This window comes from Pygocentrus nattereri, chromosome 6, assembly GCF_015220715.1.
Source record: "Pygocentrus nattereri isolate fPygNat1 chromosome 6, fPygNat1.pri, whole genome shotgun sequence".
NCBI lineage: Eukaryota > Metazoa > Chordata > Actinopteri > Characiformes > Serrasalmidae > Pygocentrus > Pygocentrus nattereri.
In genome coordinates this window covers 31,408,808-31,423,805 of record NC_051216.1, presented here as the reverse complement: position 1 = coordinate 31,423,805, position 14,998 = coordinate 31,408,808, and the positions used below count along the sequence as shown (strand labels likewise).

Here is a 14,998-nt window from a genome sequence, read left to right as displayed (position 1 = left end):
AACTTCAAGTCCTGGAAAAGTTTTTTGAAACCAGGGTAAGTGAAGAGTTCCCTCCAACTTTTAAAGCCTTTTTCCAACAGAGGAGAGTACATGTAGATGAAGCAGTTTTAAGGGATTATAGTCTAGATAACTGCAGACATATCATTAAATAAATTTGGTTGGTATGAAGCTTTAAGAATATAATCATACCAGTAGTATTACATTCCATTCTAGTCATGCAAAACAGAATCCATCATGTTTGAGAAAGCTTAGGTATTTTTAGAAAATCTTAACAGCTAAAATACTGAGAGAAGCAAGTAATTTCTTATATCATGTTTGTTTCAGGTTGCAGGCCCACCCTTCAAGTACAACACTCTAAATGCCTTTACAAAGCTGCTGGGGGCTCCTACCAACATCCTCAGAGACTGTGTTCGAATTATGAAGCTTGAATTGGTAAGTAAAAAAACAAGAGTGAATGGGGAGGGTAGTTTTAGCATGTGTTCTCATGGTGGTTTCTCTTTAACCCTGCTCGTTTGTGCATTTGTAGTTCCCTGATCAGGCAGCCCAGCTTAAATGGAATGTTCAGTTCTGTCTGACCATCCCTCCCAGCGCCCCTCCTATTGCCCCTCCAGGAACCATCGCTGTAGTGCTCAAGACCAAGATGCTTTTCTTTGTAAGTATAGTCATGGTATGAACCAACCTTTAAGGCAGAAAATATGATAAGTTGTGTGTATATTCTTGTACATACAATGTACATAATAATTATATATCATTTATTAATAATTATCTAATAAATTACTTTTGTCTTTTTTTAACAGCAATTTTGAGATTTCTTTTCTTTGTTAAGAAGAGAGTAACTCTTATTGATCACATTGTTATAAAATATCTCCTCGTAGATTTTTCTAGACTTTCTGCAGCATTCCTTATTTGTGAGTTACGTGTGGTGAGCAATAAAGCAAAAAATGTAAGAAGTAGGTTTTCAAGGCATAAGGGGGACCTTAAACATTCAGGTACAGTTTATTTGGGAGCCTGATCAAGACATTATGTACAGCTCAGCACCATGGGTGATTTTTTTTGGGTGATGGGCTTTTTGCTCCGCTGCACCTTGTTTATGGAACACCCTCCCTGACAATTTGAGGGCAGCACAGACAATTGAGAGTTTTTTTAAAATGGTTAAAAACATTTCTTTTTAGCAGAACATATGATTCTTAATGAACTTGCTTGGTTTTATGCCGTTTTATACTGGTGATTTTACTTTGTAGCACTTTGAGATTTGCTTCAAATGTAATGTGCATTATAAATAAAATGTATTATTATTATTATTATTATTATTATTATTATTATTATTATTATTATTATTATTATTATTATTATTGTGGTAGATATATATTGATTTCTATACATAAAATTGAAGATGAACAGACTTTTGATCAATCTTTAAAGCTCCTGAGTAACCACACTGTTGGTCCACAGCTCCAGCTGACACAGAGGCTACCAGTGCCTCAGGAGCCCATCAGCATCATTGTGCCCATTGTGTATGACATGGCCACAGGGCTAACGCAGCAAGCTGATATCCCCCGCCAGCACAGCTCCTCTGGTGCTGCTGCACTCATGGTCAGCTCCATCCTCAGGAGGTTCAATGAGCACCACCCAGCCCGACCAGGTAAACAAACTCTAAAGCTTTAGTATTCACAAGTAGCTGGTTACTGTCTATAAGTGTTTCCTAACCCTGGACTTGGAGGTTCCCTGTTTTGTCTGTTCTGCTGTCAGCACACATCATCCAATTCAACAACCCCTTAACTGAGTTGAAGTGGGCATGTTAAAGCAAGGAAAGCACTGAAATGTGCAGGGCATCGGGATTCTAGGACCAGGGTTGGGAAACACTGCTGTATACATTGTTTCACTTAATGTTTATTTTGCTTTGTCCTTTTAGTGCGTTTAGACCAAGATTTGACAAATACATGTGTAATGTCTAAATCTTCTCTTTTAGGAGAATGCACCATATTTGCCTCTGTTCATGAACTCATGGCTAATCTCACGCTGAACCCCGGTGGACGGCCATAAAAGAACTAAATTCAGCAAGACTGAATTCTCCAGTCTAAGCTGAGAATATTGCCTTTGCTTGCTGTATGGACAACTGAATATTTTACAGCCACTGAATATTTTCTTCAGGTGTACAAAATTATGTCATTAAAGGGAGAGAAAATGTGATGGAACACCTTTTGGTTTTCTTTCATATACATAGCATATGTGAACGAATGAAGGATGAAGGACCGTGCATCTGAGACTGTACTTCTTGAGAGTACCATGCATACTTCTATAAATTCAGGACTTGTTTCAGAAAAGAGGAAGATTTATTTTTGTTCGATGCACTTCTTAAAAGTTTGAAATTAGGAAAAAATAGGATTGTTTACCTTCAACTGTACATTTTTTATTGTTATTTTAATGTCTACCTTTAAGAAACAAAGCAGTTTGCAAAAAACTTTATTCATTTTTTTATATTGCAGGATATCAATACTGTGTTGATATTGGCAAAGTATTCTTTATTATGACACTATTTAATGTCTTTTTTTATGTCATAACTTTGACCTCTCTCATTAAACTGGTCACATTCAATACTGTCAAGGTTGTGGCAGACTTTCTAAATAAGCCGTATTTTATTATGACTGCATTTGAATCTGAGGTAAAAAAAGTAGCTTGTACTTCTGTCTGTCTTTATTACTGTTGAATAAACATTTTAATTTGTTGTTGTGTCTGTGCAGCGTTTTTTGGTATATACATTTATTTTAATGCTGCTTAATGTCCTTTTCATTGCTGATAGTGTTTAGACTTTGTTGTATAGATGCAGTATTGGCTTATATTGTGTGGATGATATATCAGCATGTAGGAAGTTTGTAAATGAAATATGTGGATCATGTTTTATATTAGTGTTTTACAGCTGCAGTGGGAGTGCTCCTCCATTTGGACAAGTGCATCTAATGAAAACATCAAGTGCTGGTCAGATACTACTGACCAGCCCAAACATGTACCTTTTTTCCATATTTTTGAACACAGTCATACAACGGCCTGTAAGCGGTTTGTTCGTTACAGAGCAGCTCTGGACCGGTGTCTCATTTGCCCAGTAGGGAGATGCGCTAGCTGGCTAACTTGGCTAACTGTGTGAGGAGTGAACATTGGAAATGTTTCTGGCTCTGTTATTATTTAAATATGACACTGTTTTTGTCGGTTGTTCCTTTTGTGAGAGCTGGTAATGTCATCTGACTTTAGCCTAAAGCTACCGGAAAGCTTGTATTTTATGGCAAAACGTACCACAGTAACCAAACGTGATGCGGAGTCGATTCCAAAAGAACCGATTCTTCGAATCAAACACGTCTGGCAGTCGGCGTCGACTCTTCGACTCCGTGTTTTTCATCGTAATCATCTCGAAAGACTCTCTGGCGTTGGCGAGTGTAAAAGTGAGAGTCTGAGTTTGAGTAGCTTGAGCTTGTTTAATTAGCAGCTTTAAAGGCCCAGCACAATATTTTCCTCCTTACTCAAAATGATATAGCAGGAAGTAGGACACTCCAGCGCATCGTGAGAGCAGCTGAGAAGATCGTTGGCACCTCCCTCCCCTCCCTCCAAGAGACATACTGCTCCCCTCTGCATGGCAGGTGATCACACTCACCCACTACACAGCTTCTTCAGCCTGCTGTCATCAGAGAGGAGGCTGCGGAGTCTCCGGGCCAGGACCAGCAGACTGGGGGCCGCTTCATCCACCAGGCTGAGAGTAACACAATTTCAATACACTGTCCTGTACATATTGTAGTATTGACAATAAAAGCTGACTTGACTTGAAGTATGTGATTATCTTCATACATCTGCCTCTAAACCTCTAAACATTTTATTTTTCAGTACACTTTCCCCAAACCATTATTTAGAAATGACGCTTTATTTGGTGTGATCTCAGACTTAACTACAGTGAATCATAAGCTACTTTATAGTGCATATTCATGAGTTGTGAAATCAAGTGATGCTCCTACACTTCACACACTCTGCATTGGACTCAATACACTCTGGATTTTCCAACCAACACTGTGGAAAATAAAACGGTGCATTTCTTTATTATATTTTGGAGTTACAAATGAACAGTTAACAATACGAGACTGAACTCAGTTTCTTATTTGTCAGCTTTTTGTTTGTATTTTCTCGCACCACCTTAAATGGTGCAGCAGTTACAGTCTGCCTGAGCCCATCCAGGTGGAGACATTTGACGCAGAGGCTGTCAGTCAGTCTGCTGTGGTCCACACCCACACAGCAGAATGGAGAAAGGCGAAAGAGAAAGAAAATACAAAAATGTTTTAAAATTAAAAATTTGAATGTCCTTTTTGAGGGAAATGAAGTCACTGAAATACAATTGTTTGCTGATAATTTTATTTTTCACAGATTTTAAAAAGCAACTTTAAACAGCTCTGCTCTCCAGTCACTGTGAGCACAAATTTCTCACAATAAAAACATTCCGACTCGTTAATACATTTAGGGTCATGAAGGTAAACAGAACAGAAACAGCACTAGGAACAAAAAGAAAACCTTAAATGAACAGCATTTTCACAGAATGTTGTGTGAAAGAGGATGAAGCTGAAGCTGGATTCTTAATCACCAGATTTTTTATTAAAATGTTTTGATCCACCTTAAACTGTGCTGCAGTTACATCCTGGCACCTGAGTGTCACTAAGGTAACTGGTGTATCATTTAAGGTGGAACGGAAAAAGTCGAATAAGAAGTGAATATGATGCCAACGAGGATCAAGATCACACTCAACTACTCTGGAACGAAAACTTTATCCCTTTTCAAAGAATTGAAGGCAGTTTGTAAATGATTTCTTTTCAAAACAGGAGAGTAAAGCAGTGACTTTCTCAGTGCATCACTCTGGGATCTTGGTATAATTATGAATTTTCATCATATCTTTGTAATCAATTGCTAAAACATTTGCATCACTACCTTTATTCATGAGACTTTGTTGGAGTTACTTGTTTATGTTGCACAAATTTTTCATTATTAGTTTATTGAAAGATTTTTAGGATTGGTGGCTCAGGAGCAGGACATCTGTTCACTCATCCGTGTCTCCGTCCCAGAGGTAGTCTTTCTTACCCAACACACTGAAATGACTAAAGATGATGAGGATAAATGTTCTTATTTGAAACTTCACAAATGTCACTAGTCTAATTAAGCGTATTTCCACGCCTTGTCTTTGCTGTAGGAGATTTCTGGGCAGAGCTGGCCACAGCTGCCATTTATTCCGCCAGTTTCTTCTGGGCCACGGGCAAGAATTTGGGTAAGAATCAAAACTTAGAATCATTGTATAAATGAAAAGGACAAAAAGTATTTTTTTCTTTGTCCCTGCTTGATAAAACTGCCTTCCTTAAATATTTTATTTTCTATTTCACCCATTCCTACACCAGCACTGCTGAGATCTGGACAGAGCAAACAAAGTGTTTGCTTACATCTATTCCAGATGGTGACTACAGAAAGGTTTCTTCAGTTTTTCTTTGTTTATAATACATACACAAACTTTAGTCACTGATGGTTGTAGAATGACTGTCAAAGGCTATACACACACACACACACACACACACACACACATTTTCTAAGTCGCTTCTCACTGAGGGTCACGGTGGGTTCTGGAGCCCATCCCAGTGGTCAATGGGCAGAAGGCAGGATACACCCTGGACAGGTCACCAGTCCATCGCAGGGCTCAAAGGCTACAGTAAAGATTTTATTTTAAAAGAGATTATTATTATTATTGTTATTGTTGTTGTTGTTTTTATTGCATTTTGTTTTTCAATATAATTCTTGCAGCTGGTGGAGGTGAAGCTCCACTATGAGGCAATCTACAGAAGGCTGGAGTCTGAGCACTGTTGGGTGCTCAGCAATGACTTTTATCATGTCCGTTCACTGGAGGTAAGGCTAAGTCATTGGAATAAGTTCACTGTTTCTTTCTATGTGATGTTCTACAGTCTTTTTCCTTTAATGTTTTTTATTGAATTCATAGCTCCCTCCTCATTACTTTGCAATAGTCAATGCTGTGAACTGTGTCATGGTAAAGCTATGAACTCACTTGGACTGTAACGTTCTTTCAACCAGTTTGTCTCATTGTGCTGCTGTTGTTCATCACCATGTCCTCTGTTCATTTAGTACACTGGAAAATCTGTCACTGAGGCAAAGTTCTACCTGTGCCATGAATCATCCAAGTCTTCAACGCAGGATGTTTTACTGGTTAGTACTTCCTCTGTGTTTTTTGCAGTTAGAATGACTTTTTCTAAATATACTGCATTTTCATACGTTTTATTCTCTGTTTGTTCTTTGCAGCAAACTGAGATGTCCAGGATGTTTAGGATTGTCACTATGGACTCCAATGGCTGTTTCCAGGTTCATGACTCCAGTCATGCCCAAGTCCTCGAGACTCCAGCACCTGTGTTTTCTGGACCAAGAGGACCACCTCCAGGCTTTTAAACAGCCCCAGGACAATTTAAACTTGTTCATTCATGTTTTTAATGTTATTTAATATTAGTGATTTTTTTATAATTTCTCTGTTAACACACACACACACACACACACACACACACATATATATATATATATATATATGTTTGTGTTGTTCAGATGCAGTTTAATGATGACCTATGGGAGCATGGAAGTGGAGCATCTTGAATCTAGGCTCCACTAGACTTAGGCATTTTTCCTAAGGACTTTTACTAAACAAGTCAAAAGGCTTCCCAGCCTGGGAGCTGGACTGTTGGTTGTATTCATGTTTCTGCTATTTGCCTATAACTAACAGTGCAGCACCTGTGCTAGGGCATTGACATCATTCCATTAGACTTTTACAAAATAAGATTGATTCATACAAGACAATCACAAAAGACTCATTTGGTAAGATGAGATGTTGGTGCTGCTGTCCTGCCTCTCATTGTTATATACGTTGTTGGCCCACAGCATTCATGACAGACTTAGGCCACAAACATAGACACAAGGCAAAACTGTGGGCAGCTGTATGGCATCCAGCCCACATGACTAACATCTGCCCAGCAGTCAACCAACACATGCATAAGAAAACCAGATTTGCCCCAGACCTATTTGCTTTCTGGAGAATCATGAATCAGCCATTCAGAACCCTGAAGACCCAAACAGAAGACTGGATATTCAGGAGAAATTGTTTATATTGTCATGGCACTACAGCTTTAAACGAAGCTGAAGTTGGCTTCTTATCCACCTTAAATGGTGCAAAAGTTGTATTCTAGCGCCTGAGACCAGACCCCTCCTGCTATACCGCTGCCAGACTTAAGGTGGAACGGAAAAAATCGAATGAGAAGCTGACACTTGAGCCTCGTAATGAAAACAGAGTGCGTGTGAATGTGCACTGAGTGGAGTAAAGCCCCCGTTCTCCTTCGGTGCAGGGTGTGTTCCTCCATCAGCGCGCACAAGCTGGAAAACACTGGATTTGAAGCGTTTTCATGGTTACGTCATTCCACACGGAGGCTAATTGGTGATTCTTGTACGTTTGATAAAATACACGATGTCTTCTGGACGGTATACTCGGGGACGACACGGACAGTGAGCAAAAATATTAGCCCAGGAGAAGATATTAGCCCTGCTGATGATGCTAGAGCACCGCCGCGTCTGAGGGTGAAAATCCCGCCTAAATAACGTTAGGTGTTAGCAAACACACTAAGGCGAGATCTCAACCTGGGAAATGGCAGCTGTCAGTTTAACGGAGCCGCTTTGCCAGCCGTGTGGCTACAACAGTCGTTTCAAAGGTTAGTGTGCTTTTATATATCTCGGGTCGGTTTAATATGCGGAGCTCAAGACAGCTTCTTCTTCGCCAGCCTCTTATTCGAATTGTCCCGGTCCACCTTAAATGGTGCAGCAGTTACATTTAGACGCCTTGGGTGCGAGAACGTAACTGCTGCACCATTTAAGGTGGAACGGGAAAATTCGAACAAGAAGATGGCGAATAGGAAGCCAACTTTAGACTCGTGTTTAATTTATTGCGCCAGCTGATGCTATAAAAGGCCTAATCATTCAAATAAACACTGATGTCTTATGGAAGTTAAACGTTAAAGTGTAATACATTTGTTTACCTCCAGTCGAACTGTTCGTGAAGAAGCCCCTGATGCCCATCCACCTGAGCCCTGAGCAGGTAGCACTGGAGATGCTGTGCTTTTGCAGCCAGCTGGACCTTCTCATCAGGGCTCAGGTTCATCAGGTAATTCAGGTTTATGATTCTGCATATAGCGACTGGCACTATATGTGTAAAGCTTATAGACACCTTGTAAATCTGAAGTTTCTTTGGAATCAAGGGTATTAATATGGAGTTTGCCCGCCACCTTGCTGCAGTAGCAGCGTCTACTCTTCTAGGAAGGCTTTACACTATATGCTGGAACATTGGTGCATTCAGCCACAAGAGCATTACTGAGGTCAGGTGCTGATATTAGATGATTCATTCTGGATCACAAACATCAATCTACCTCATCCCAGAGATACTCCCAATGAATGCGTTTCCACTTTATACCCCTCTATGGTGACCTTAGGCTCATGTGTGGCTGCTCCACTGCGTCATATTCTATTGACAGTGCTTTTCTTTGGAGATACAAGCTCTATGCCCAGAATTATATATCTTTGTCAGCAATGTGGGCACCTTAAAGTAGCTGAAATAATTAGAAGTGTTTGGATGCTTCTGGACATATATTGTCTTTGTCTTCAGTGTCTGAACAGTAAAAAAAAAAGGTGTTAAAAAGTCCATACCTTATTACATTTTTTCTTGTATTTTATTTTATCACTGTGTTCCACTTTTAACTATCATCATGCTTTATGTACAAAAAACAGTCATCGTTCATTTTTACATGACCATTTTACAACCTGTATTTATCCCTTTTAGACATCAAACATGTTTTGGTACCGTTATACAGGCTGTTTTTGGTAATGTGCCTTTATATGTAAATTAGCTCTGTTTTGATTGGCTGCCCGGTATTGGGCCTTAATCAAAAATTAGCCTCAGTTGACACACTATTTATAACTTGCTTAGTTTGAATAGACCTTTATTGGCCTGTCACATAATTGCCTAAATGCCAGTTATTTGAAATGATCAGAATAATTTTCCAGATTACTTATATTTGACACTCATATCACAGCAAGCAAAATATGAATTGGGTTTGTTGGTCTGAGGCAAATACATGTAAATAAAAGAAACTGATAAATGTGTTCACTGAGACACATCATGCGATTCATGAGAACAAGAACATTTTGAACTTCTGACTAAAAAATTTAGTGGTCAGTGCAAGAAATATTTTTGTTTATTTGTAACCTGTGCAGCTAATTTTATTGTGTTTTGCATGTGTGCTGTTAAAAGAGTGTTTCTTAGGAATTAGCTTTACTTGACTCTACATTTTATTCTGTGTAACTGTGGACATTTGTGATAGTGTCTAATCTGGAAAGTGCAACCTGCATTAGCTACTAAGTAAACATAGCTAGGGAGCAAGATCGCTAGTCGGCTAATTTTATGATTTTACTTTAATCACTGAAGACAATGAACAACAAAAGGCAATTAAATTGTTTATAGCAATTGTTTATATAACAATTAATCATCAGCTGACATTTCATGACTGTGATTGCCCTAGTTGTATATATGTAAATAAGTTGATTTTTATGACATCACAAATAGTGCAACAAAAATAAAGTTTCCCATGATATGGGCCCTTTAATATCTCTGTCAGTTTCAGGGGCAGCTAAAAGAAGACACAAGCCCTGAAGAATCAGAATCTTTCCGAAAACAAGGTAACCTACCACCAAATGGCAGTTCTATGGGTTAAGACATGATAAAATGGCAAAGCAGGAATTGCGATTGACAATTATCACTAAGTGCAAATGTGCAGCATTCTTCTTATGCTTATAGGTGCAGAAATTATAGATCAGATGAACCAGTGTCTGGACCATCTGCCTAAACCTGCACCACTGTTGGAGGTAACTGTTTTAGTTATCTTGTACAATTATTCTGTACATGTATTCCTCTAATCTTTGGATTAAATCCCCCTTTCAACTAGGATTATTTGGACTTTGCCGGATTGTCTGTCATGTTCCCACGAGTAGAAGTTTATATTATCCATGGCAGCCCTGTGTATATGCTGGAGAGGCCACCTCTGGATGGTGAGGTGCTGCATCAGTGATGAATCTAGAGATATCTAGAGATAAAGAATAACATTTGGATGAACAAAAAGCATTTTGTGTGTTGTGGGTATTTACTGATGTCATGTCTGCAGGCTACTTCCCTCACCTCGGCAGGCTGAACCAGTTGCTGGTTCTGAGTCAGCAGCTAGAAGATGATGTGAAGCACCTAGGGAGCCACAAGTATATCGCTCATCAGCTTGCTGTTATATATGTGAGTTGATCTGTTTTGCCTTGTACATGTTACTGGCTTTCATAGTTTTGTCACTACATGATGTGAATACAGTAATAGACAGTTCAGTGTTTATTACTTCAGTTCATGTTTTTATTGCATGGGTTTGAGTGAAATGTCAAGAGATATCAGTTGCACTATACGTCCTCAAGTATTCAGACACCACTCCTACTTAGTGGATTCAGCTACTTTAAAGGGGGATTCCACCGATTTTTGAAAATTCTCTGCATAATACAATCATTGCATTATTAAAAAGGTCATTCAGAGTAGCTTGACATGAAATAGTTTTTTTCGTAAAGAAATGTACCAGCGCAGATTTCTATACAGTGGTGGTGATCCAAACGTTAAGGCATCTACAGCACAAATATAGCCATTTAATTTGCTATCCAATACAACCAGTGAACCTACACGTTTTTATATGTAATGTTAAAATCAGAGGATAACCCTCAGGCTCTTCTTGGCCTTCAAAGACGGCCTAGTGATTTTTAGCCACTAAAAAAATAATTTTTAGCCACTAAAAAAATAATTTTTTTCCGGAGTGTATAATCGCCAAAGAACAGCACTGTCGTTAGAAAAGGACACCCTATGACAGCCACACAAGCCCAAGATCACCATGCCAGATATAAAGTGTTGGCTAGTGGGGTATGATGCTCCCTGTCATCGTTCTATGGATTAGTGGAACTATATCCTCTGAAGTGATGGCGCTTCATTCAATACCTCTGAGATAAGCAAGATATAAATTTGTGATTCAGAACTAATAGTCTAACGTCAGTAACTAACATCACTGATGCTCTTGTGGGTGAAAGCGATCAAATCCTCACAGCAATAATATAACATCTAGAGCCGTCCCAGAAGAGTAGATACTGTTACTTCAGCAAAGAGTCTGCAAACTCCCTATTAATACCCTTGATTTCAGAAGAACATGAATCAAACAGGTGTCTGCAAACTTTTGGACATTTTAGGACAGTTTAACAGTTGCTCTTAGATGTATAACCTGTTCTATGTTTATGTTACAGCAAGTCCTTAATTCTCTCAATGACATATTGTCACTGACCCCTATAAAGAAGGACATTGAAGCCAACTTTAAGCAGATGAAGATGTCTTTGGTGACAGAGGAAGGGTCTAAACAAGACCCGCAGTTACCAGCCCAGTACATCAGTTGGTAAGTATGCTACGGTGTTGGCCAAAGGAAATATTCATAACTGATCGTTTTCTAAAGACTGATGATGTGCGTTAAGCTGGAAGTCCATATAAGCAATGATTGTTACTTTTGCAGGATATCACAGTTGACACACAACATCATATCAACTGTATCTTCACTCATAGAAGAACTCACTGAGGAACTCAGCCCTGTCATGGCGTTTGTCTCCAAGTGGTCCTGACACAACTTCTATTTAGTCTGTAGTCTGTTGAATTGATGGGAAGGCAAACATCTGTCGTGCTGCCATGTGCAGCTGGCTGGTAACACTTTTAGAAGTAACTGACTGTAATCGCCCACTGATAATCACTCATAGAAGAGCAGATGTGGCCGTGCTCACGTGTTACAATATAATCAGAAAGTATTACTGACAGTATTACTGTTTCATAGAAAGCCACAAACTAACTGTACTGACCTAGAACAGATAATTAATTAACAAATCACCAGGCAGCCGCCATGAAATATTAGGGGTACCACAGAATAGACTGTGATGATGAATAGTTATAAACATTATTATTGTTTACTACTGTTTAATAATGCTCTACGTTCACGCCCATTCTTTTCTGTTGTTACTTCTGGTGCTAACAACATTCAGTCACATTTGGAATACAATTAAACATCTGTATTTTACATTTGAGCCTCACTCGTTTGTTTCCTTTTATCTGATGTGTAACCTTTAAAACCTGTGAAACTTTTAATCATACAAACTAGTTTACTCATTTTATAAAGTGATAGAAAGCAAAGGATGGATTCAGTGTTTTTTGTCCACATGGGACACTTACATATACTGTATGTCCAAAAGTTTGCAGATACCTGCTTGTCCAGCTTCTGAATTAAAGGGTATTAATAGGGAGTTTGTCCCCTCTTTGCTGCAGTAACAACCTATATTCTTCTAGGAAGGCTTTAGAATGGATGTTAGAACTTTGCTCCATTCAGCTACGAGAGCATTAGTGATTCTAGATCTCACTCAAACACTCCAGCTCATCCCAAAGTTGTTGTATGTACTGTCATCATACCAGAGAATGCAGTTGCACTGTTACGCAATCCAGTGCTGTGGGGCTTTATACCCCTCTAGGTGACACTCGACATTGGTCATGGAGATTATACAAGATTATATGCAATCGAATGCCTGGGTGCACCTTTAATTAGCTTAATTCACTAATTAAAGGGCATGTCTAGATACATGATAATATAAGCTCTAAAATGATTTTACTGTATTTAATAAGCAGTGTTTTCTTTTGCTCATTTCAAAAGCACTAGTTAACACGTGAATAAACAGACGTTTCTCCCCAAAAAACCTGAATCAACTATTCCCTTGTTAATCTAATCTATGAGTGTAAAAAAGGCCCATTTCAGGATAAAACTGTTTTTCCTTGCTTATTTTTTTTAATAAAGGAGTGGTTTCTTGATGTTTTAAACATTTTAAAAATGCAGTATTTCTTCCCCAGTCCATACAGTCCAAGTTTGGATGCTGCTGCAAAAACGGCCCATACTGAATCAGTTGTGTTTGTGATGTCATAAAAACTATTCCAATACCTTAAGTCTGCCTATTCAGCCCACAACAGTTTAGCCCCATCTATTCAAGCGAAGGTTATAAGGAGGGTTAAAATACATAAGAAGAGTTTCATCCCAAGTTGATTTTTTTGTATGTGGGACAAAACAGCGAAAAACACGGTAACAAAGGAATGCCTAAATCTAAATGATAAATAGAGGATGGAAATTGGCCGCGTTACAATGAAATATGACTGTTTTTGGTACACCATTCCAAACGAGTGTTAAGAGAGGAGATCTGGGAAAAACAGAATATGAGAAGAATGTAGGACGTGCGCCCTTTAACCCATCTCAGGGTAGATCGTTATCATTTGGGATGAGGACGTTCAGCCAGTGGGTGACGTATTTCCGCCTGCCGTTGCGGCTGTGTGGCAGTGAGGCGCAGGATGGCGCTGTGCAGGCTGAGCGCTTCTCTCCTTTCTCTCACCATTTATCCTCACCTCGCGAAATCCCGGGTCGACTAGCTCCGGTAAGAACACCTCTGTGCTGCATCTTGTACTGTAAACGTAGACTTAAAGTGGCCATTTCTGCTACTTTCTGGCTGAAACTGGGAGTTCGCCGTGTGTGTCTGTGTAGCAGACAGAGGCAAGATTTCTGCTCCGTCCGACGAGCCGACGAGCGTCATTCTGACATTTACAGTACCGAGAGGCCGTATAATGGTGCCCGAGCTCTCGGGGTCAGCGCTGGCCTTTCTTTCTGCCAGTGGTGCGTGTGGACGCGATCAGCTGTTGTGTTGTTTTGGAATGAACACTTAAGGAGCGCGAACATGAGGAAGAAGGAGATCGTGAGTGATGATTACAGTGGCCAATCAGAGTCAGAGTTTCTCTTTACAGACGCGATATCTGACCAATGAGAGAAACGCCTTATACCGGTTTTCCTTGTCTTTGTGTGCCTGTGAGTGCGCGCGCGTAGTGACCACAACAGATTGAGCGTTTTGCCAGCTTAGTCAGTATCACGTCTATATCCCAGTTATGAGGGTTAAGCAGACTGTAAAGTGTCTGTGTGTCCACGTCTTCACATTGTGCCCAGTGCTCAGCTACCGTGTTCTCCATGAGACCGTTAAAAGTGACCAGAGATGTTAGAGTGTAGCTCACTGCTGTTAGAATCTGTCCCTGGAGAGAGCCGCTTCATTTCAAGTGTGAAGTGTAGTTTCATATTACCTTCAAAGGGTTTGTTTAGAGCTTTAAAACATTTTTATTTAAACATAAACCGAAATATATTGACTTAAAGAGGTGTTTTTTGTATTTTAACCACTTTTATGTTGTTGTGTATGTGTTTTCCATACGTGTCCCCAGGAAAAGTTACCGTTATCTTTATCAAATGTCATATCATGAATAATAATATAAAATAAATGACTTTTAAATTCAAATGCATATTCTCTTTTTCCGTGTTCCACTTTCCACCCATTAACCCTGCCTAGCATTTCCATTGATTTCCATTGTGTTTGGTCATATTTATGTTTCATGGTGTTTTGTCTGCATGTTCATATGTGTTCACATGTGTTCATATATGTCCACCCTGTTAGATCCAAATATACAGGAAATCAGTAAAAATTCATAATTGTGAAATATTGAATGTTATACTGAAGTAATGATTAAAGGTCTGGCTTACTACAACAGTGTGTGAAATATACACACATAACATGGTGGCAAAGTAGGACAACAGCGTGGACTAGAATGTCCTAGAAGGTAGAAAATCTAATACTTAGAGATATTCTTTAGCTAATGCATGATTCATGAAAATGTAATGAAATTAACTGCTTCTTAATTATTTAAAGCCCCATAAAAAACAGAAATTGCCATTTTAATTTTAGGCCAAGCGACTTTTAGTGCATAGTAAAATGT

General features: G+C 39.2%; 3 protein-coding genes across 5 annotated transcripts in view; all 3 read left to right on the top strand.

The window, feature by feature from the left end:
• Nucleotides 1-2,725, top strand: part of med14 (mediator complex subunit 14) — an 18,856-nt gene extending 16,131 nt beyond the window's left edge. For both annotated transcript variants that reach the window (XM_017695279.2, XM_017695280.2), the window contains 5 exons: nt 1-35; nt 325-432; nt 527-652; nt 1,453-1,642; nt 1,970-2,725. The exon at nt 1-35 is cut by the window's left edge and continues 145 nt beyond it. In XM_017695279.2, coding sequence (XP_017550768.1) covers nt 1-35; nt 325-432; nt 527-652; nt 1,453-1,642; nt 1,970-2,043 — 533 coding nt within the window. In that variant the 3' untranslated portion in view covers nt 2,044-2,725. The remainder of the gene's footprint in view (nt 36-324; nt 433-526; nt 653-1,452; nt 1,643-1,969) is intronic.
• A 4,532-nt stretch (nt 2,726-7,257) lies between these two features.
• Nucleotides 7,258-12,240, top strand: si:ch211-218d20.15. Of its 2 annotated transcripts, none has more exons than XM_017695164.2 (8): nt 7,258-7,769; nt 8,100-8,218; nt 9,732-9,786; nt 9,905-9,972; nt 10,053-10,155; nt 10,269-10,387; nt 11,422-11,567; nt 11,682-12,240. In XM_017695164.2, exons 1-8 carry the CDS (start codon nt 7,706-7,708, stop codon nt 11,785-11,787), a joined length of 780 nt encoding a protein of 259 aa, XP_017550653.1. In that variant the 5' UTR covers nt 7,258-7,705; the 3' UTR covers nt 11,788-12,240. The 2 variants fall into 2 exon arrangements, with proteins under 2 accessions (XP_017550653.1, XP_017550652.1); XM_017695163.2 differs by having other exon boundaries at nt 7,264-7,769; nt 9,726-9,786.
• Nucleotides 12,241-13,480: 1,240 nt separating this feature from the next.
• si:ch211-269e2.1 (cohesin subunit SA-2) overlaps nt 13,481-14,998 on the top strand; it is a 37,581-nt gene continuing 36,063 nt past the window's right edge. The window contains exon 1 of the mRNA XM_037539120.1: nt 13,481-13,623. The gene's annotated coding sequence lies outside the window, so the exon portion shown is untranslated. The remainder of the gene's footprint in view (nt 13,624-14,998) is intronic.

Bases quoted from the DNA above. Each gene is read 5' to 3' on its own strand.
- si:ch211-218d20.15 (XM_017695163.2), top strand. From the start codon at position 7,706: ATGGCAGCTGTCAGTTTAACGGAGCCGCTTTGCCAGCCGTGTGGCTAC. The intron at 7,770-8,099 runs GTTAGTGTGCTT...GTTTACCTCCAG, and splicing joins CTACAACAGTCGTTTCAAAG to TCGAACTGTTCGTGAAGAAG. The intron at 10,156-10,268 runs GTGAGGTGCTGC...TCATGTCTGCAG, and splicing joins GGAGAGGCCACCTCTGGATG to GCTACTTCCCTCACCTCGGC.